General features: G+C 40.4%; 2 protein-coding genes across 4 annotated transcripts; both read right to left on the bottom strand.

Moving 5' to 3' along the window:
- Positions 1-1,141: 1,141 nt before the first annotated feature.
- tfcp2 (transcription factor CP2) lies at positions 1,142-10,824 on the bottom strand. Of its 2 annotated transcripts, XM_073470444.1 has the most exons (16): positions 10,444-10,824; positions 9,932-10,133; positions 8,717-8,868; positions 7,684-7,760; positions 7,499-7,604; positions 7,150-7,256; positions 6,738-6,890; positions 6,533-6,643; positions 5,930-6,018; positions 5,734-5,785; positions 4,150-4,243; positions 3,319-3,409; positions 3,095-3,201; positions 2,655-2,797; positions 2,515-2,566; positions 1,142-2,381 (listed from the first exon to the last, which is right to left on the bottom strand). In XM_073470444.1, the coding sequence occupies exons 2-16, from the start codon at positions 10,051-10,053 to the stop codon at positions 2,344-2,346; spliced, it is 1,494 nt and encodes a 497-aa protein (XP_073326545.1). In that variant the 5' UTR covers positions 10,054-10,133; positions 10,444-10,824; the 3' UTR covers positions 1,142-2,343. The 2 variants fall into 2 exon arrangements, with proteins under 2 accessions (XP_073326545.1, XP_073326544.1); XM_073470443.1 differs by lacking the exon at positions 10,444-10,824 and having other exon boundaries at positions 2,262-2,381; positions 4,150-4,270; positions 9,932-10,130.
- Positions 10,825-10,997: 173 nt separating this feature from the next.
- pou6f1 (POU class 6 homeobox 1) lies at positions 10,998-22,888 on the bottom strand. Of its 2 annotated transcripts, none has more exons than XM_073469411.1 (11): positions 22,569-22,888; positions 21,778-21,871; positions 19,424-19,613; positions 19,154-19,290; positions 18,349-18,574; positions 17,576-17,835; positions 17,352-17,480; positions 16,363-16,677; positions 15,326-15,458; positions 15,074-15,242; positions 10,998-13,323 (listed from the first exon to the last, which is right to left on the bottom strand). In XM_073469411.1, exons 2-11 carry the CDS (start codon positions 21,829-21,831, stop codon positions 12,978-12,980), a joined length of 1,959 nt encoding a protein of 652 aa, XP_073325512.1. In that variant the 5' UTR covers positions 21,832-21,871; positions 22,569-22,888; the 3' UTR covers positions 10,998-12,977. The 2 variants fall into 2 exon arrangements, with proteins under 2 accessions (XP_073325512.1, XP_073325513.1); XM_073469412.1 differs by lacking the exon at positions 22,569-22,888 and adding an exon at positions 21,188-21,267 and having other exon boundaries at positions 21,778-21,864.
- Positions 22,889-23,542: the final 654 nt, after the last annotated feature.

Raw genomic sequence — 23,542 nt, 5'->3', positions numbered from 1 at the left:
ATCAACTAAATAAGCTTAAAACTCTTAAATTGGCAATAAAATATACTGAAATCACTTCACATTTTGCTCCTTTGTTGACAGTTTGTTTGTGTTTTGCCATGAAAATCATTACGTGAAGATTTTTCTCCTCTCTTACAATTTCTTCCTCAAAACTACATAGTGCACCTTTAATTTACCAATATCGGCACCGATAATCAGTCTACCCCTGGCAAAATCAAGTTTGTAAATAGGAATAGGACAATATGAAAATTTTACGTCAGGATTATACCGGCCAGATTCATTGCAGTTCATGATATTATCCCAACAATCAACAAAATATGCTTACAACTCTTGAAAATGACACGAAAACATCCTGAAATCACTTCACATTTTTGTTCCTTTGTGGATTTGTGGTTTGTTTATTCACTTTAAAAGTATGTAGTTTCATAAAAAAGAAACCAAACTCATATATCTCATATTGGATATAAAATATTGACTTCATTATTTTATCCTATTAGACGTTTGTGTGAAATATTGTCATAATTATCATATGAATTGTTGAGTAATAGCCAACTGGCTCAACAAAGTGAACTTTGTTTTCGTGCCGTACCACCAGACTGCAGAGCAGCTTCTTTCTTCAGGTTGTGAGGCTCCTCAATTCATCCTCAGCACTCTGACGTAAAAAAAATGTTGTACTTTTAAGACTAATCCAACCCTGTAAAGTCAGAATATGACCCAGTGGCATTGAGAATAACTATTCCAAGCATACAGAAACAGCCAATCCTCTAGCTGAAGGACTCATTTGCCTATGCAAAGCGGGGTCAGTATTAAAATGAGACCGTTACATAACCAGATAAAAGTTCCTTGTAATACGTTTGAATATGAAAGATCCCAAATTATTAGTTATCGTTCATAAGCTCAGACACTTTGTGCAAGAAGTCAGTAAGTTAAAGGAAGTTGGGATCCCAGTGCTACGGGACAAGATATATGGATTTAGAAAGATTATCCTGGCAACACTTTTCTTTCATCTGGTTTTAAGTCATAAACACAAGAGAGAGAAAACCACCTGAATTAGCTTTTCCTCTCTTTAGCACCATTATGCATCTTAACAACAGCAAAGTTTTGGGCACTCCGGTTATAAGAAGACAGACAACAGATGGCGACCAGTACATGGGTCAGTATTTTAATAATGCTGATGACATGGGGGGCAAAGATGGACATCTAAAAAATGTCAAGCTATCAATTCCATGTAAGCAGTACAATGAACCAAACATAAACTAATCATCATCTCTTCCACATGCAGCTCTGGTGTGACCAACAGCCCATTACATGTATTAGTATTCGGAAGTGGTAACATCCAAAAAACAAATGATGAAAAGAGTCAAGTATGTTAAAAAAGATTACTTTTTTTAAAAACAACTGCCAAAGTAACACACGATTCCTTTTTGAAAATGCTTTGAAATAAAGATCTATGTACAAATAAAGTTGGGAAATGGCTAAAAAACAAACATGATGAAATGCTAAAAAAAAAAAAACCAAAGCAGACAGGAAGAAGATGGAGCAGAGACAATTTGCTGGTGTTGCCACTGTGGTCACTAACATCGACAGTGTTTCATCATCATTCAAGATCCATAAGTAACAACCACGAGTACCAGTTTACGCTCTACATGATATTCAAGGACCAACTGGGAGTCTGGAAAAGTTAAAAGTAACAGTTGGATCCGGTGAAAGACTGTTAGCTTGTTAGCTTCTAAAGGAATCACAGATCTTCATGAGAACAGCTGGATTCCGGCAGTTTCTCTTAATGTCCTGTTTGCCTCCTGTGGTTCTTTGATGCGACTGCGATTGTGTTAGCTAAACCATGTTTCTTGCAGACCGCTTGAGTGGATCCCGTAAGGCAAGACGAGAAATCAAGCTGCGCTGCTGGGTGAGAGTCAAGAATGTCGGACTCTGCCCCGCTTTAATTTTTTTTTTTTGTCCTTTTTTTTGGTTGTTGGTTTTTTGAAGAGCTGACAAACAAGCTTTGGCACACCAGATGCTCAGCTAACAAAAACAGTGAGAAGCAGCTGCAGTGCCACTCACCTCTTTCATGAGACATGAGCGACACAGGAAAATGCAACGATTTAATAGGGGAGACAACTGCAGGGCGAGAAGGAGGTTGTTACTTCAACTGTGGCTCCCTCTAAAGTAAGACAGTAAGGTATAGTGAGGAGAGGGCGGGTTGCTTCAGTCACATAATCCTCCTAGCAGCCTCAAGAAGTTACTTGGGGTATCTCCATATATTCCAGGAAGAACGAGGAGTACGACGCTCTAGAGGGGCTGACTGGACAAAGAAGACAGCGACGCTTTTCTCCAGCTCGGTATTCACTTCAAGATGATGTGGTAACCGTCGTTTGTGTCATCTGGAAAGAAAAAGGCAAACATAGCGGGAGAGGGTGTTATAAATAAACCTGCAATGATTGAGTTCATCAAGGCTCCATGTTAAATATAGAAACAGATAAATCATCATCATTTATTAGTGCCGCGCTCGAATACCTTTCATTGTGTCCAATACAAAACAAACTTCATCCTGGAAGTTCTGAATCATCTGTGAAAAAGAGAGTAAACGTTAGCGGGAATCTATGACTGTGATTTGAAGGTGCAGAAGGTTTTAAAAAAGAAAAACTTGACCTTACCTCATCACTGACCAGTACGTGGATGCCAGTGGGACCCTGTTTAAAGATCTGATTTATCTGTCTGGGTGAGATGTTGAAGAGCTGTGCGATCTTCTCTGTCAGCTCAGCAGATGTGAGCTCCTCAAGGTAAATGGCGTGATATACTGCAGGGAAAATAACAGGTACAAAATGTACAGAAATAAAAAAAGTTGCTTTCCTTTTCTATAAAATAAAATCCGATAATCGATGTGTAAGTATGTGTCCTCTTGCAGACAGAAAGCATTTTACTTAAAAAGCTACACCAGCATCTTGTTTGACATAAATACAAGAATAATATAGTAGGCATGAACAGCAGCAGCTACAATTTAAAGGAATAGTTTGACATTTCCTGTCATGAATTCAGAGTTTCTTCTCTGCATTTTGCTACAACAAACACACATGAACCTCAGATGTCCACTGACCAAAGAAAGTGTTGGCGGCAGCATCTCCGTTTTCATGTTTCACTTGCTGCTCCCGTGTCTGCTGAGACTCCTGGCAAACGTAGATGGTCAGCCTCGGGCGTACGATCCTGTAAACGGCATCCAGAGAGAATATTATACAATGTCCATACATGGACGAAGCCTTTCTTGAGACAATAAAAGGGAAATACATATTGTCAGATGGGATTTAACTAAAGAAGACTCACCGTCCTTTCAGTGCGTTAAAGAGCCGTATACCATCAGCTGGCCCACAGATCTGAATGACATCCTCCCTGGTCAGCTTCAGCAGGTCTGCCCCTGGTACACAAAAAACAAGACCCAGCGCATTATAAAACCCGTCCCTCCACATGTGAACATGAACTACTAGGGGGTACAACAGTTTACAGGAACGGTCTTTTCACTTATCCCATCACCAGGGAGGTCACCATAGAGGGTCAGCTACAGACCAGTCCTTGGGGCTTGTGTCTGGCTAAAAGACACTTAAGCAGATGCTTTGTGTCATGCAGGGTTGAGGTCTTGGTCCTCAAGACAATAACAGCCTTTTTTCATCTTGTTTTCTCACACTGTCACCCTCTAAATACAACATGATTTCTTGTCTGCAGCCCCTTTTCATACATAGGATATGTAACACGGCTGGATTCATCCATCTCATGAAGTACTGACTTCATAATGAGAGAATGTTTTGCTGGATATTTATGTATTCATCCATGCATTTTGGAGCGATTGTAAAATGACTATTAAATGAAAATTTTTTGACAGTGTTACAGGGATGTTACAGCTGCCGTGACTTCGATCTAAAAGTGACTCAGGTGCTTATTCAGACATGAGACCCTCATGTGAAATTGCCATCACATTTACATAATGAGGTAAAAGCCTGAGAGGTGCTCATTTCCACTCACATTTCTGGCTCTTGACTCGCCAAAATGTTACAAATGATCAGAGACATAAACAAGGAATTCTGTCGAACCGTTTTGCGACAGTCACAAGTGACACGATGCTAAAATGAACAGGTGATCTGTATTATAAAGCAATTTTACCTGAGAAGTTGGTGAAGAGGCGACAGTAGGGCGAGAAGCGGTTTATTAAAAGCCACTGTTGTGCATCTTGCGGCGTTGCTGTTGGTAACAAATTCTGCGAGGAAAGAACCAAGACAGGACCCTGAATGAAATATTTAATGAGAACATAATCAAAGAGTATCAGAGTTAGCTTACAGAAGTCACATGTTAACAATGTTACAGTGAATTTTCTGGTTGTTTCACAGCGTCTACGTTCTAAAGCACACAAAAAAACCCTGGGGATGGGTACCGCATTGCCAGATTTTGTCTGAATTCAGCCAAAGCGCACTTACACACTCAGTCCCAAAGAAGAACGGCACATTGGGCAGGCCAAGGGGATTATTTTTAGCAACATCACTGTGCAGAAACCAACGTCAGGTCAAGGAGAATAGCATTTCAACGCTAAAACATAAATAACTTTGACAAAATGTCAATATTGGGATTCGAGTATGCGAGGGAAACTACTGGAAGCTACAGAATGATATATAAATCCAAAATATACAAATAATGGACAAGAAACATGTAAAGACACAAAAAAAATTGAGAGATTTGATCAAGGCTGCCTTCTGTGTCTTCCATTTAAGGACTTTTCAGTCGTCAATATATTAGGCATAAACAAACAATTACAGAAAGTCTATTTTAAAGTGACTACAAGGAACTTTCAGTTTTTGTTGATTCTTGTGGCCCCTTATGATAAAAGCAGTACGACACCAGCGCCTGCTGTTGTAAAGATCTTTGCTAGCTCGTGCCGCCACCGCCTGCATTTGTCCTGGAAGCGAGTGACAGAGAGACCGCAGGATATGTAGGTAATGTATTTATATGTGATTTTATATGTGATATATGTGATCGGACCCGAGCACAGGCATTAATAATAACTATATAAAGATAGCAGTCTTTTCGTTGATGGTCTCGTTTGCTGTTACACGTCATTTCTAGTCATCAGGGGAATCACAAGACTGTTTCATAAACACCTGAAAGTTCCTCGTAGTCACTTTAAATAAAGAAATTAACACGATGTAACAGTCAGGATCAACTTGTTAACTCGGTGCTATAGTGATTGTTAAACCTTTTTCATTCATAATGTGGGTAAAAATAATATAACCATTTTATTTTATGAGATGTTCTTTAATCTCTACTAATCATAATTGGGTTGCATCACCCTTCCTTCATTTCTCAATAGGTGTAAGTAACTAAAGCATGACGTCTCAGCAGACATCTACCCAAATATACATCATGCACAGCATCAAATATTCAGACAAGTCCTCTTTCAAGGTTAAACAATAGAGGCACTGAATCGTTGTCTGGTTCCCAGAGAGAAGAGTTCTGATGTCATGTCTGTGATGCGAGTTGACCTTGTGTTTCTGATTTATCATTGTTAAATTCTGTCATGCACACCTTGAGGCAGATTAGGCTTATTTTTGTTTACTGCCTCAGAGGATCGAGGCAGCGGTTTAACACCCAGATGTCAGCTTTGCATTTGTGAATATTAATATGCAATGCTTCAGTGAGGCAGTGGGGAGGAAGCCAGGCAGTAAATCCAGAGTGTGAACATGTACTTGTACTTACTTCTGATACCTGAACGACCGGCTCAGGCGGCTGGTGGTTTGGTGATCCATTTCTGAAAAGGATGAAAAATTGACCGTGTCAGAAATCCACATTAAGAAGAATCTAAACCCAGTGCAACTATGTGGATTATATGGTAAATTAAATTTGAGGCAGCATTTATCATTAAGTACTGGCAGAAAACATGAAGCACTCATACCCCTCTGCAACTGGGAAGCTGTTGTGTGTGCTGTTGAAGCCAGGAGAAGGGGAGTTGCTGACATATGTGACCTCAGGCCAGGGACAGCACTGCAACAGAACGACACTTTTGTTATTGTGGCATCGAAATAACCTGAGAAATAAATGTCTGCTGTCAACAGCATTCCTTTGCATTTAATGTATCCACACTGTGTGTTACTCTAATTGTTTGTCATCCAGAATTTAATTTCCAAGTAGGGGAAATCTCCATGAATCGATTAGTTGTTTGGTCCATGAAATGTCTAGAAAATGGTGAAAAATGTCAATCTGTTTCCCAAAAGGCCCAAGATGACGTCCTCGCACATCTTGTTTTAACCACAACCCATAGATATTCTGTTAACTGTCATCAAGTAGTAAAGAAACCAGAAAATATTGATACTGAATCAGAGAATTTTGACTTTTTCTCATCAAAAAAATGACCTGATTAATCAATTATCAAAATAGTTGGCCATTGATTTAATAGTTGAGAAATAATCAATTTACTGATCAATGGCTGCAGCTCTATGCCAAATATTCTCCGGTTACAGATTCACAATGTGTTGATGTAGGTTAGTAATAAGCTAACCTCTGTCAGGATTGTGGTTTCATAGGAGGGCTGGTACTTTTCCTTCTCCTGTGGCGCCCTTTTCTCCATCTTCTCCCTGTCTGTCTTCTGCTTCCTGTCCGCACCCTTAGGCTGAAACAGGTCAGATGGGGGTCAGTTAGGTGGTTGTCTTTGATAGCAAATGTTTGCATTGCCGTACATCAATGTTTCTTCTCATTCCCCTCACCTTGAAGACTTTGACCTGACAGGAGGCAGAGTGGAGGTGTTCTGTATACTCTTCACTCTCATTTGCTTTAAATGTGTCGATCTGGATGCGGAAAGGCACACCCTTTTCTCCTCCATGCTTGCGCATGGTGAATTCTGTGCTGATGCAGTGTACCTAAAAAGTAAAAAGGAACATGAAAGTAAAATCTATACGGGAATGATGACATAATATAAAGCTGAGGTCAGTGAAATCAATAAATTAAATCTTGAAAAAACAGTTGTATTAGTTATTACTGTCTGCCATCAACAGAATAGATGAGTGCACTAAATGTTAACAAGCTTAGCTCATGATGCTCAAAATTGCCTCAGATCACTGCCGTTGCTTTAAATGAATGAAAGTAATTTAGGACAACAACAGTTGTCCGTCATGCTACCTGGATAAAAACTGAGGTTCTTTTTGATGGGTCCCAAAGGAACTCCACAGTGTTAAGCTGAGTAGGGTTAGCCCTGGGGTCGATTATGCCGACGGACATGGGGATATCTGCAATGGATCAATGTAAAACAAGCTGTTATCAAAAGAGTTCTTAAAACACAGCAACTTCTCCATAATATCACCACTGTCTTCTCAACCTTGTACTCATAGATCCTAAACTGAATTTATCCAAAAACTACTGGATGGTTAATACATATAAAAGGCTGCACAGCAACATTCTTCTCACACACAAATCCAATACAACACCCTCAGAACAAGAACCTTCTGGAGTCATCAAAGTCAGTGCTCACCCAGGTCAAGGATGCGATCCCCGGGCCTGTTCCAGCGCCAGCCTTCCAGCTGCTGGTGCTCTGTGTACTGAAGTCGTCGGTCATGAAACACCACACGGATGATGCTCTGAAATTCAAGGCCAATGTTAATGCCATGTAAGCTAACACATAGATAATATGTGTGAAGCAGCATGTCAGGATCTTACCTTCACCATTTTACCAGTGATTTCCGGAAGCTCCCCAATTTTCCGATTGTCAAGCATTCTAATTTCATAGGACTGGCCTGCAATGGCAAATCAATATCGTTAATAAAAAGATCTCAGTTCCTACAAGAAGGTCACAAAACACCAAACATTCACAGTTGACCTTTGGGAGTCATACTCATGACAATAATACATAATTTCTGCGTTTTTATGATAGGAATCACAGAGTAACTCCAAATTTCTCTTTACGAAGGAAAACAAAAAAAATAATTTTTGTCTCCCATTAGATATCCAATGTAACTCCTATGTGTTTACTATATTTTGTTGTGGAGATCCAACATGAAGTCTTGCCTGGGTCTGAATCCCATTTTAAATTTTGTTCCTCACGTTTTCCCGTGACCACTTCTATATTAGTGGAGATGATTAAAGGGCAGGTGGCCCAGGTAGAGCGGTAACATACAGTTTTTGAGCACACTCATTTGGTAGTTTATCAGCTAATATTACTTTACAAACTACATCATCAGTCATCTCCCTCTCATTTGTTTGGGTTACAATTGGGATGTGTCCTACTAGATACATCATGCCTGGACCCTCAGGGTTGTCTTAATAATAATGATACAGTATGTTGCCCATGGTCACAATGGCATGACTACAAACCCGAGTCTTCAATACCACATATATTGTGAGATAATGATGGTACACCAAACTATCTGTGTAACAGAAATTAAAAGATGTCTTTCAATGTCTTTCACAACTGCCAAAAAGAGTGTGTCGCTCTATTGGTGCCAGGGAAACACATACGCCCACAGACCATGCAGCAACATTTTTCCATATTGATTTCCCCCCTGCCCAGATTTCCATTATCATTAAATGTGTCTGTGATGATTTGAAGTCAACCAGGTAGTAAAATATCTGGAATTACTCGGTCAAAGGCAACTACAACTCCTTTCAGTGGCGTTTTATTTAGTATTCTCAGACATCAATAAATTTACAGAATGCTGAAAAACAGACTGTGGTTGTGAATCCTGATGCTGACCTTGGTTGAGGTAGGTGAGTGTTTCATCATGCAGTTTTACAGCAGGCGAGGTAGCTGCACACAGAACATACTGAAATGGAAGGATCTTGTTCTCACTGTCTGGAGGCAAATTTGACTCCTCCTGCTTGAAGATGGGGAGTGCAAGCACATCGCTGGAGAACGAGAAAGACAAGAGAAAAATGCTTTTTATAAAACAAGTCTACAGAAAATATATCTTAATATTTAATTGTTAAAAATGATTTAAACCGTGTTGAGTAAAATGGAGAGTTTAAGTCTGCCATTCATCACTAGACAACATTGAATGGCGGATTACTGTGTCCCAAAGCTTTACAGTTCATTAATTATAATGGAGGCAACTGGGGCAACACTACTAAATACCAAGGTATCCAGTCAGGATCTCATTGCTGCTCTCAACAGAGGAATTTCAGGAACAAGCGAGCACTCTGCAGCTTGTACAGTATCATTTAACAGTGCACTTAACCAGCCAGAAAGGGGCACAAAAGAGATGGATCTTTCTCCGGCAAAGCAGAGTGCTTGAGTCAGCAAAGCCCAAATGGATTTCACATCATCTCCATCACAAAAAGCTGAGCACAAGCACCATAAATATCTACTTTGACTTTAAACTTTTAAATAAGACTTCAACAAATAAAATAAAAAAACAGAGAAATGTGTGCAGATATATTTACACTAATGTATCAGGTGGATATGCTGCCTCGTCGAATAGTCGCTGCTTTGCAATGTATCTGCACGTGGTGATTAATCTGCAATCTCTCAGTGCAGGACCTCACATATTAATGTACAAAAATATCTCAGCTCAAACTGCACACTGATGTGGACAGAAAGCCGAGAGAAAATTTGGTTTTGATGGATTTTCAAAACAATAACATTAATAAATAAATAAATATGTGAAACAAACTACAATGCAATTTCAACTGAAGTGAAATTTAAGCTTAAGCAGCTGACACAGATTCACTAACATTAGAAAGTGACAACTGATGGAGGCAACACCTTGAGGGTGCCATTACTGCCCTTGTTAACAGCAATAATTAAGCCCCCCTCACACAACAGAAATAGATGATTGTATTAATATCAATGACTGCAAGAAGTCACAAATTAGATGATGTAGTATGGTCAACATCATTGTGTAGCATGTTCAGCTGCACTCAGTCCAACAGGATACTTAAACCAGTCCAAAAAAAAAAAATCACACAGTACCTCATGCTATATGCCCCAGCACCAAGCTCCTGACCAATGCCCGAGAGACTGGCATCGAAGTCCTGTGCCAGCCCGGACTCAATCACTTCATCCGTGAGAGGCAGCTTCAGAGCCCACGCCATGGTGACGATGAGGAGATCTTACGGAGTGCAGTTCCGGTTAAAAAACTTCAGTTTTACGTGTTTTCCCACAACCTTCCAATCTTTAAGAGAGAAAGTGAAATAAGTTAATGATCAACGAACGTGGCTGCAACTTTTAAACCCGTACACAAAGATGGTTGAATGGAGGAGGAACACCCACAAAAACCAAAGGACAAAAGGATCAAATTAGCAAACTGCGTAAGGGTCTGAAAGTGGTTATCTTTCTTTTAATGCAGAGCTTCTGTCGGTAACGTTAACGGTGGACGCGTTTTACGTAACAGTGCACTGATGATGCACCAAGATGAAAAATAACGTGTGTTAAGCCATTTACTCAATATTTAGTCAGTTAAAAAAAATAAATACATAGCATACCTTAAGGTGAAAGTGTAGCTACGCGCTAGCGCTGCGACGGTGTCATGCCATCATGTCGCGCTCCTTCGCTCCAGCACTAAAATAAACATGTCGAGCTAACCACCACTACGAGCTGCATAGCCTGTCAAGCTAGCTCAGCAAGTACGATGCTAGCCCTTCTTTCCCTTTCGCTTATTGCGGAATTACGAAAATGAATTCTTCCCGGTAGACATATCTGTAAATTAAATACATCAAATTTGGCTATTTTTTTTCTTAAATTTAAGTAATATAATGTCTTGCTTTTGTTTGTTTATCTAGCTTCGTCAGGAAAAGGAGCATCCGTAATATCCGGTTTGTCTTCTTCTTCGTGGGATTTTCAAAGTACACGCACAGAGCGATGGTGCTCATTAGCGCCCCCCCTCTGCTTATGGCCGATACAACATAAGGATGTTTACTGCTTTTAGAAGTAATATAAATATATTTCACCTGTAAAATAAACTATTGTTTTCATTCTCTCAGATCAAATGTAGCAAATGCAAATGCTGTACAAAAATATCAACACACGACATGAGAAGTTATTAATAAAGACAAGATTTATTCGATTAATCTGACAGAAAATGACAAAAAAAAATCATCCAACATTTGTTTTTCCCTTGTCTCATTAAGACCTGAACTTATGTGCTTTGCAGAGTCAAATAACTAAAAACTGATATCTTGTAATTATAATTATAATTTAGCTCTTTTTTCTCTATTGATAACTTAGTATATTAAACAATATGATGTATTGTCTTCCCATATTAAAAGTGAAGACAAAACGCATGTTAAAGCAAGACCTTTGCATTGTTACTGTATGTCCACTGCTATTTAAGCCTACTGTTATTCAAAAGGCAAACATGAGATGGACTATAAAATGCACCATAAAATTCACAAACTCAAAGGATGTGATTAATGCATATTAGAGTGTATATTTAATCTGCAGTATTTTTACATTTCATCTGCATAAAAAGGACATTTACTTAAGGATGCTGATGATTGCAATTTTGCCAGTACTGCTACCTTTTGCAAAACAAAGATTTTTGTCATTCAAGGACATTAAAATTCAGAAATTTAATTCTCTCACATTCATCACTGAAACCTTGCACCATTTGTAACCCTTTTTACTTTCCCTGCTGTCACTAAAGTGCAAAGAATTCTTGAAAAATTGGCAAAGATAAAGAAAACCACCATTGTATTGTTCCTACAGAAAAGATCATCTTACTGCACATGCAAACACTCTTATAACTCATTCAGATTGAAAGTCATAACACACTGAACCACAAAACTCCTTCCTTGGCTGAACAGTAAATCTTTTTTTTCATTAAGTAAATCAATTTGATTGATATTTGGCTTAGTAAAAAGTATCGCAAGGCGTTAGCGTTCCTAGGCAACATGAGATTATTTTAAGTTGACTTCATAATAGTCCAATTAAGATCCTATTTTGCAAATACACTTTATCTAACTCGGAAAATGCAGCAGAAGCATCGTTAAGCCATGAAGGGAACGGTCACAACAGTGAATAAAGAGGAAACACAAAATACTCTCAGAGTATTATAAGCACATTAAACTGAAAGTGTAAAAAGAGGACAAAACTGTGGTGAATTCACACACGAATCACCCACAAGTACAGTATGTGCATCTGCAAATTCAGTAACTCACAAATGACGCAAAAAACTATGTTTACAGTTGTGGCGTCATCGGCAAAGGCCATAGCTACAACTTTATTTTGATAAGAACCTTTTGTCCATGGAACATCAGAAATGAGCCTCTTTATGGACACACAACAGCGTGAGCATCAACGCCACACGAGAGGAGATGACATCAGATTTTAAGCCCATCTTTGTGATTATCAATGAGAAACATGAGATGATGATTGTCCCAAACATTGTTGCATTTACAAGTCCATAGCAAAGTGATTTTTGGCGTTCCCTAGACAACTAATTCTGATGAAAATAAGGTTATAGATGATTTTTTTTTCAGTCAGAATCTTGTATATGTTTACAAAGCTGCTCATATAGTACAAATACTACGTGAATACAAAACAAATGAGCAGCTAGAATGTTAGAAACATCTGTGGTGGAAAAAGCATGTTATGAAATATCAGCGTAATGTCAGTCACAAGTGACAAATATGTGACAAAAATCAATGTGACTCAATGCACTGCCACTTAATATATTCAGAGGGATATCCTATAAAATCACTTGTATAAAAGTTCAAATGTTTTTAAATATTACATGTTATTATCACTGTATTATTATCCCTATGTATGATAAAAGGACCATGCAGTTTGACTTAGTACCCACCACACATAAGTACTGTATATTTATACAGTCTCAAAATACAATAACTCATTTTTTATACTCTTTCATAACACTCACATTTCATTTCCTTTCTTTTCTGAAAAAGTTCATATTCTCTCAACCGTGCTGGAGTTTAGCTTGTATTTACAACACAATCTGAATCTGTGCTGCTGTATGAAATGTTCCAACTTGTGGGCGAATCCTCCCAAAATGAGGTCGCTATTGAACCTGGAAGACGTTGATCTTGCTCGTGTTTTTCAACGTCTGTCGCCGGTTGCAGAACCAGACTCGCACAACCTCCCGGTCATAGTTTAGCTCTCGTGCGATCTCTGTAATCTCTTGGCCTGTTGGCAATGCGTTCTTCTCAAAGTAGGAGTTGAGAACTTCTATTGCCTGCGGCGTGAAACTAGTACGCCGCTTGCGTTTTTTGGATGGTTCGCCGCCAACAAACTCCATCAGATTCTGCTGGCCTTTCTGGTTCCAGTGCTCGGCCTCAGCCAGCCACTTCTCCAACACCGGCTTCAGCTTCTGAGCGCTCTTCGGGGTGATATCCAGCTTTTCAAACCTGTGGTACAAAAGAAAGTCCAGTCTGAGCCATTTAATGAGAACACACATTTTATGAACTGTATCTCAAATTCATTCCTGTGAATTCACATAGACCCAATTTGCAGGAAAGTAACTTAGATATTTTGGGTACTTTTCTCTTTATTTCACTTCATGTACTTACTTACCTCTATATAAGGACGACTCCATTGCACTTGTTTAAAGGATTGCTTTTACATTTTGGGAAATACGCCTGCTCTCCTTTAAGAGTTAGATAAGAAGATTGGTTCTCAAACTTAGCTGAGCATAAAGACTCGAAACAGGAGGAAACAACCGGTCTGGACTCTGCAGAGAAGGAAGGAAACAAAATCCAGCCTACCAGCATCTGTAAAGCTCGCTAATTCACACGTTATATCTCGTTTGTTTCATCCATATTAAAATTTGGCAACTAGCTGCTAGTAAGCTAAGCTAACGGGCTGCTGGTTATGGCTTTATACTGTGGTATCAATTCTCTCATCTCACTCTCTTCAAAAAAGCAAATAAGCATATTTCCCCAAATGTCAAGTAAATCCTTTAAAATCATTTTTGCTTTATAGGAAATAAGTTGCTGTGTTTTATTGATCAATTTGCTCTTATTTGGGACTGAAAATGTCTTTATTGTTATTACCCTGGTTACTACCACATCTGTTTCTTCTTAGCCCGTATGCATGTGAATTCAGGGTATTGTTGTAGAAGAGCTTAATGCTCAGTCAGTCAAACGATGGATGATGATGATGAAACAATAATTCACATATTTTCACAATTTATACTTACAGACGTCCTTGTTTTTATGTAGAATGTAGCCAAAACAAGGGAAATGATTTGATCGTTATCATTACCGTAACACATTCACATTGATACGTTAATTTAAGGATTTAATACTGCAGACTTTTACGAATGCCACACATTTGCTTTTAAAGTAAATCAAAATTTGAATGCTGTGCAGATTTTATTTGCATTTTAAACACTGTATTTCTGCACAGTTGCTGATGAAGATCGAAATCATTATTATTATATTATAATACTGTTTGTAGAGATAGATTCTAGTGGTGGCTGCGTAGGATTGTTTCCAACTCATGTGATCCAAACATTTCCAATAACTCCAGAGCAGTGTAAAGTCCAAAAGTCAAAACTGACTGAAAATGATAGATGTATATTCTGCTTCAATCCATATTTGTTTGTGTTTAGCCTTTCAAACAAAAAAATATTTTCACCGCACTCAAAAGACTGTTTGCTTTCCCTTTCCTGAAACAAAGGGAGTCACACACCTATATTAACGGAGCAGTCTGATAGCTTGAGTTACATTTATTAAAGAAAGCCGATTTATTAAAACCAGAGTGAAAAACTGAATTAAGCCGATGAATCACTTAATTGAAATTGATAATTTTGTGCCAGGATTTTTTTTTGCGCGATGACATCATAAAATATGACGACAGAAATTCAAAGCGTTATTCAAACATCTTAATAGAAGCTTCAAATATTAAAAAACGACTTTCATCGCAGCCCTAATATGCTTAGTGGAGTGAGTGAATCACAGTGACATGACTGCTCTCAGATAATGAGAAGAGATGAGTAGATGTTAGCATGACTGCCTTAACTACATCCATGTTTTAATAGTATTAGAATTGTATGTGCAAGGAAATTAGGTCAGCGTACACGTATGAAACTGTATACACCCTGTCGTTGAAGGAAGCTTCCATATGCAGGGCAACATCAGCCGGGGAGTCACTTACCTGCAAATGGCAGACTGGCTGTAGGCCGGACCCTCGGTCGCAGTCAGAGCCTGTCCTACTTGTGTCTGAGTAAGCCCCAAGGAGAGCCGGCGGATCTTGAAATTCTTGGCAAACTCGCGAATTTCCTCCAGATTAATGCCTTCCTCACCGCTGACTACCTGCTGGGGTTCTACAATCGAGAAGAATCCGGTTAAAAATATCTACCTACTTAAAATGGATCTATGTTTAGATACATTAAGCAGGTGTACATACTGCTGACAAGCTGGCCCACTTTTATGTCTCCACAGGTGATGGGTACTGTGGAGGAGAGGGTGGTGGCAGTCTTCAGTACAGACGGCTGCGGGGCGATGACAACCGGTGACTGAGTGGCAGTTGTTACCAAAGCCTGAGAGAGAACAAATAAAATATATTCTCAGATGTGAACTGCAGTGACGCAAATGTGTCAAAAAATGCATCAAATATAAATATCTTCAGAAATACTTGATGATCCACCAATTGAGGCAAAATCCATCACTTCAGTTGGACCACCAGGGGACCATATTTCATAAAAAATATGTATGGTAGCGAGAAAGAAATAATTTTTTGATCCTATCTGAATCAAGTATAAGACTGTAATAAGAATAAGAAAGACTACACACAACAGCCGCGTAAGTGACATCTCGTTTAACACTGACTGAAACCCATAATCAAAACCTTAATGAGACGGTCCCGTATATAAGCTAGCTCACAAAACTGACTAAAGAGCCGTCCACACCAAGAACGATCACTATAACAATAACTATAACAATAACGATGTGAGCATCCACTCTGATGAACGATAGCGTTCTGGAAACAGTAGCGCCGAGCATTCACTGCACGCTCAAGCTGTGCCGGCAGCTTTGAAAAATCCCCAGGAGGATATGGTTTTATGGATACAGAAACCAATATTAAAAGCACTCCCTCTAGGAAAATGTCCCTGAAATCAAGCTAAGTGATAGCCCTGTAAATTCAGATGGACTTTGACTGGCTGACTGTGTTTCTATCATTCATCAAACCGCTCCGAAAGTGATCCCAGAGATATCGTTTGCCACGGTCGCTGTCGTTATAACTGTGGTGTGGACTCAGGTCCAATGAGGGAAACAGGAAGCGAAGCGACTTTCCCTTTTTATTAACTGAGTCTAATCAAAGATCAAACCGTAATGTTTGGTCTGTTCTAACTTGTAAATGTGTGTAAGAAAAAGTGTAAATGCAGAAGTTGTTTAGTTCTTTCTGAACACAAGACAATATTCAGACAGGTCTCTGTTGTCTACCTGTGTGTTAGGTTTGCTAAGTGTCGGAGGAGCAGTGGCTTTGGTCAGAACTGCAGCAGAGGTTGCAACCGCTGCAGGTCCGTTCCCCACAGTGGCAATGATCTGGCCCTGGGTGTTGAGAAGCAGCTGTGGGGTGACAGTCTGGACTTGGAGTCCCTGGAGTCCCTGGAGTCCCTGGAGTCCCTGGAGCCCCTGGAGCCCCTGGAGCCCCTGGAGGCCCTGGAGGCCCTGGAGACCCTGGAGAGGGAGGGTGGATGTCGCAGCCCCTCCAGCCAGAGATGCTGGGTTCACCAACAGCGGGAGGGTTCCTATGACCTGTAGATATTATTGGAGTTGAAGAGAATTACATAAAAGTAACTGAATGTAACCTCTGTGGTAGTTTTCACTCACCAAACCCATTTATACAACACCAACAACCTGTCATGGAAGTGCTTTTGCTTCTTAGAAATAAATACGTCCTATTAGCAGTTTACTAAAATCATGTCTGTCAAGATTAAACACCACACTATTAACTCCAATGAGCTGCAATAATGGTAAAATTATGTACTGGAACTGTTTGAGAGGACAAATCAGTTTTCACGGAAATGGTCTTATGCTTCACTGACTTGAATTAACACTGTTGATTGATGTTCTCTGGAGGCTCCGGCTTTTATTCCCAAAACAGAAACACAACACAAAAACATTCTGATAGTCCTTGGAGAGGGTGTGATTACCACTTACTATGCATCAACACTGACACCAGCAAGAAGTGGCACTATCTGTAAATTGTACAAATGAGTGTATATGTACACTAGTATCTGTACATTACTTGTTTTCACACCTAATGAAGTCTGTTATGTCCCTCTTGGCTTATGATGCACTACTACAAAGACAGAGACGACATGTTTATCTTCTTTAAACCATCTTCCCTTTTGCTGGAAGTATAAAGTAGAGAGCGGGGGTTGGCACACAAGATGGAGATTAAAGTCGCAGCAGTTTATTGGACTCACCTGTCCCTGGGCATTTGTGATGATTTGGCTGGTGATACCAGCCATGTTGGACATTGCACTGGTGATGATGGGAGTGGAGGTGAGGGAACTGAGAAACTGAGGCTGAGCGCCCAATGAAGCAGCATTGATCTGAGCAGAAATTCAAAACATGTGTGAAAACCACAGGAGATATAAAGAATACAGAAGGTATGAACTGACATATGTTCTTCGAGCAGCATTCTTACAATGGCAGGATTGATTGAGAGTCCTGCAGTCTGGAGTGCTGCTACAGATATGTTGGACGGAGACACGGTTGTGGTGGCTGAGGTCACCTGGGCTGCCGCCATCTGAGCAGCGGTGGCCTGTGCATTGGTCACCTGTGTTGGCTGAGACGTCACCTGCTGCACAGCAGCCTGCACTGGCTGTATGGAAGCTGCTTGAGGCTGGAACATCGTCTGTGCATTTGTGTGCAGCTGGGGCTGGACCGAGTTCAGGACTGTAGCAGCTGAGGACAAATAATGCAATATTTACTGTCATTGTTCTGCAATCAGAGGTGGCAAGTAGAAGTAGAAGTAAGTAGGTAGTAAGTAGAAGTACAGATACTACTTATGTGCTCAAGTAAAAGTAAGAAAGTACAGGCTCTGAAATGTACTCAAAGAAGATTTATCTACTTTTATACTGCGTGATATGCATTGATAGGTTGAAATCAGTCGAAATCAGTCCCCTCAAATGTATTAACACAAAACTAACAAGCCTGTTTTCAAAATGTAAGGAGTAGAAAGTTCAGATATTTGTGTTGAAATGCAGGGAGTAACAGTAAAAAGTTGTCAGAAATGAAATACAGACACCAGTAACAAAGTATTTGTACTTCGTTACTTCCCACCTCCGTCTGTCATCAAGTTACTCATTGTGAGAAAACAGACTAAAGACATTTTGCTTTACTAACACACATGGTGCTTTGAGCTAAATGCTACCAAAATAGCCAAAATAAAGCTGTTTGATTGTGTTTGTGTTGTACCTTGGAGGCCAGCAAAGGGCAGTTTGAGGAGGTTTCCGGCCGCAGTAGCTGCTGCGAACGCAGGGAGAGTAGCTACGTTGGTGGTGGGCAGGGTGAGAACAGCCAGACCGCCCTGGCCACCGATGGAGCCCGCCATACTGAGGGGGATGAGCAGGGGCTGCCCCAGGGATCCTGTCTGGGCCATCATACCAGTCATCAGAGTGGCCAGACTTTCCTGGGTCAGCACCTAATGTAGCATGAAAATGAATATTTGCTTTACATCAACATGTTTTTGTGACTGGTGATGCTTTTCCAGATTATGTTTATACCTCATTTATTACATTTTTACTGGCATTCTGGTGTTTTTACGGGGCCATTTTTCCTGAACTGTTTTCCTTTTTTCACTCTATTATTTAGTTGTTTTACTTTTTGTTGTTACAATGTTATGGTCTGAATTTTCTCCATTTACTGGGAATCTACAGCCTCAGGTTCTGTATTAAGGAGTTCTGGACCACATTTGTTCTATTTTTCACATTTACAATGCACTGGAGACGTTTGCCTCAGGCAGTGGCTTGAGTAAATCACCTACAGTAGTCTGTGGGTGAAAACAGTGACAAGAAAATATGTGAACAGGGTGAAATGCAAATAGGGTCCTCGTAAATCCCAGGATCATTTGTTGCACCCCTCATTTTAAATTTCACAGACATTTCCTGCACTTTCGAGGCCAGTGCACCCCAAGCGCTTGTTAATTTCTGTCCCTGGTTTCAGATCAAGAAATAATCGCAAGACAGCTGAGTGTACTCAGTATGTAAATTCACAATCGTACCTGTGGACAGCCTTGTACGGTGATGGGCATGGCGGCCTGGGGCTGTGGCAGAGAAACACTGACGGGAACAGCAGGAGTCAACGTTTGGACAGCAGGGGCCGGAGCCTCTACAGACACCAACTGCTGCTCACCCAGCACTGCGGGAGCACAGCCAGGGTTCAGTCTTACTGACATTTGAAGTGGTTCTCACAGCTGCGATTAACATTTCTGTGCAACTCTGTCATATATGTATGAATAATAAGTCATCTGCTATCCATCATTATGATTTACCTACTCCCCCTGTGCTGTGGGGCACAGTGAGGCCATCCTGTGCGCTGCCATCCTCAGGTTGCTCTGCAGACCGAGCCTCTCCCTCATCAGCTTTGCCGTCTGTCTTCCCATCGGGTACTGATGATGGCAGAGACGCATCGACCTCTACCTCTAGCACACGAATGGTCTCATGACCAGACATCACAATGACCTGCACAGTAATAAGGAGTAAAAGATGAGATTACTCAAATGCAAAAAGAACGGCTAACTCTACTGTACATCTTCTGTTAATCGTTCAGTATTATTCTTTTAGTAGATAACTGAGTTGTAATTGTTTGATTTGTTTATGAAACACCTAAGACCCCATGTACACCTGATATTAAAGGATAAGTTCACCCAAAAGTGAAAATTCAGTCATTATCTACTCACTCCCCCGCCGATGGAAAGTCGTGAGATGTTTCGTAGTCCACAAAACATTTCTGGAGCTGCACAGCAAAACAGCGTTGCGTCATTCTGAAGCAGCCGGGGACGTTTTACCTGTTCAGAACTAGGATTTATTTTGTGTCTCTGCTTGAAAATGCCATCCCCATAATTAACAGAGTGTATCTCTGCAACTACAACGTCTATTTGAGTAATCACGGTATCATAATAAGGCAACACATGAAATATTTGTTCAGATGTGTAAGTATATATGTCACTGGGTCTGAGGAAATATCTGCTTGGACTTAACAGGTTTAAATGTAAAAAAACAACCAAAAGAAAATATAAAATGGCTCAATACAGCTCGCCCGGTGTAATCCAGGACTGTGGAGGCCCCAAGATGCCAAACTGATTTGAAAATAAGTTATTTACACCTTTTTTAAAGCCGAAATCTTCACTGTAGCTGCTAAGCTAAAAGCATTAGGGTGCATCCTGTTGTAAGTGGGTGCTTGAGCTTGACTGCACGTTGAGGATGTAAATAACATCTTTTCAAATCAATACGGCATCTCGGGACTTCTGGAAACTTGGATTGTGCTCGACGGGCTGTATGGAGACATATCATAATTTTTTCAGGTCCCCACCTACTGCTGTGAAGCTCCAGAAATGTTTTGTGGAGACCAAAATTTCACCCGACTTTCCATCAGCATGAAGGTGAGTAGATAATAACTCATGTGTGCAGCTGATCTGCTGTTAACAAGGCATATAATTTGTCTAGTCAGAGAAAAACCTACATACTGGTACTAAGACAGGAATAACTTAATATATTACAATTGCCGAATTTAGAAGAGGGGACAAATTATTTAGAATTTGTCGTACACTGCGTTGCACACAGTATTTAAAGATTACGCTCAACTGCTCACAAATTTCTGTGATTTTTTTAAGGAAGTCTGGGGCTGATCGGTTGCCATCTCACATTGCTCACACACAAGTTTTACTGTGGAGGACGGAGATCCGATCTCAGTGAGGAAAACTATCAGATGTAAATGCAAAGGCAGGATCAGATTGTTTATTATCTGGATAACGAATTCAGATACAGCTTCCATTTGAATACCAAGTGAAAATGGGGTGAAAAAATAAAAGTCTCACTTGATCTAGCACCTGAGGGGTCACAAAAATATCCAATAGCTACATCTACTATTTATCAAGTTCCCCTTGAACTACATGCAGGGATTTTGACTGTAACTTAACCCATGATTCATGGTATGCATTAATGAAAGGCCTAGAGGAGACACAAGCGAGACAACCTGGGCTGGAGGACAAGGCGCAGAGAGACAAGGCAGGAAGATAGAGGAGGAGGATGCATACCTGGTTGTCTTTGGCAGGGAATTTCAAAGTGCAGGATTTAAATGGCTGAAAAAAGACTTCTGCAGTCAGACAGTGAATGGCTACGGAGAACAGAGAAGCCGAGCACATGTTAGGACACAATGACCCAAAACAAAACAACACCAAAAAAGAAAAAAAGAGACACAAATGAAAAAGAGCATGAGTACAACAAAAACACAACGATGACAGCATCAGCCAACAAGCAGCTCAAGCAATGTTATTCGTCAAGCCTCCCTCCGTACATCCATGAACAGCATTGCTTTTGTTTGCCGACTATGTCTACACAGAACGCTACTAGAGAGAGAAAAAAAAACGCCATTAATTATTAAGCACGGCAGTTTAGAAACCATCACAAGCGTAGAGCAGCAGGTATTATTAGGTGATAAAACACAAAAGTGGGTCCTGATCTCAATGAACTTGCGTGGAAGTTAATCATTCCTTTGTGACGTGGTATGGATGGATGCAAAACAGGAGCAGAGCACTTGAAGGCAACATGAACTGTCAGGGTTTGGGGGTTGTAGCTGGAAGACATGTCCCCTTCACTGTGCTTTAACAAGACAGGTGAGTGTTACCTGCTCATTGACAGTAAGTGGGGCATCTTTGGCAGGGAGATCCTGGGAGTTCATGGCTCGCTGCACCACCACAGGTCACTGTCTTCCTGGCATTCTGGGTAAACAAACATCTGAGTCAACAAAACTCTGGAAGATTTATCTTAAATCCACTCCTTCTAGTCTGCTTTGCAGCCACTTGAGGGGCAAAAAAAATACATACTAGGTTGTCATGTTGGTGGCCACTTTTAGGGGGGCAGATGCTGGCTAAAACAGACCCACATGCAGAGGACTAGTTTTTATTTTTATTCGTGGCTATTTCTGTCATTGTAGGACCAGACTATTTTGGAGGGGCCTATAAACAGGCCACAACTGTGTTGCACTAAAAAAGCTGCAGAAAAACGTGCTGAAACACGCTGATCGTGGACACGAAGTGGCAGCAAATTCACCACGGATCGAAAAAAAGATCCACGACGGTGCATTTCCCACTGCAATGCCCCGCTAGAAATGAGGATCTGTCAAAACTTCAGCGGGTGTTGATGGGGCTCCCCACCCCCACATCCTGCCCAATAAAAGTCTCACCGCGGCGGCCACTTTTGGAGACAAGCACTAACCACCAAGTACAGGCGACAGAAATCACCTCGACCCGTGCCTAGAGACCGAATATTATGTATTTCCCTCTCTTTATCATAAATATATAAATTATGCTAATTACGAACATTGCATATTAACCAAAACTCATTTCCTCCTCGCCATTTCGCTGCTATGCGCGAACGGCAGGCTACAACAGACTCGGGTTATTATATTCAACTTACCGCGTAAACGCAGCTTATTTCCTGTAATCCCCCGCTCTTATAAAAGGTCCTTGTCACAGTTTGTTTCAGTCACACATAATTAAAAATTCATCTCAGCTCCCAGACAGGCGCTGTGACTGCACACAAAAGAGGTATTTGCATTGATAAGGAGGGCTTGCAATGTTAGGATCTCCTCTCTCTCTTAATATTTAATGACGATGCCCTTTCTGCAACAGTTCAGATCATCAAAAATCCTCCACGTGTCTCACAAAATCCCTATCCGAGCTGTAAAGTCGGACAAAATTGCCACAAAATTGGCCTTTTGCACTACGTCATGAACATAATTTATGCAAGGAAAAATCTTGCATTGAAAAATGTCTGCCTCGACTTGAGAGGTGCCATGGTTCTCTTAAAGGGGACGTACCTCCAATAAAGAGCTGAGGCAGAGTGAGGCACAGACACAGTGAAATAACAGATAAAAACACTGTGCTGACATGCAAACAGCTGCCTCATACTGCTCTCTGCCCACCCACAGTACTCTTAAATGACACACAAGCTGTTTACTTTTATAAATTTGTATAAACTTTTCTAAAAAACACAAAAAAAGTGCTCTTATATTTGTTGTTTTTGAACTTGAGCTGCAATTTCATGGAGAGGAAACGCTTTGCTTTTTGTTATAGTTTATTGAAAAGCTGAATAAAAAAACAGCCTCGTTCAAGGATCCCGTCAGTCTGGACTTCCCCTGTGCCTGATGTGACTGTGACTGCGTGGTACGGTCTCACCTGCTGTGTTTTTGTGTGTTTTGTTCAACCAAGAACTTCAACAACAACAAAAAAGATGGAAGAAAAGCAGCTGTTTGTTTTTTTTTTGTGGCCCGATTACAAACATATAAATATAAGCTATATTTTCTCAGTACAGACTTATTTGAACACTGTAAATATGTCTAAGCTGAACATTTGAGAGCCCTATTCATCTTGTAAAAAAATAATTTATTA

The sequence above is a fragment of the Pagrus major genome, chromosome 7 (genome assembly GCF_040436345.1).
Source record: "Pagrus major chromosome 7, Pma_NU_1.0".
Classification (NCBI taxonomy): Eukaryota; Metazoa; Chordata; class Actinopteri; order Spariformes; family Sparidae; genus Pagrus; species Pagrus major.
The sequence above is the reverse complement of the archived record's forward strand: the minus strand, read 5'-3'. Positions and strand labels throughout refer to the sequence as shown.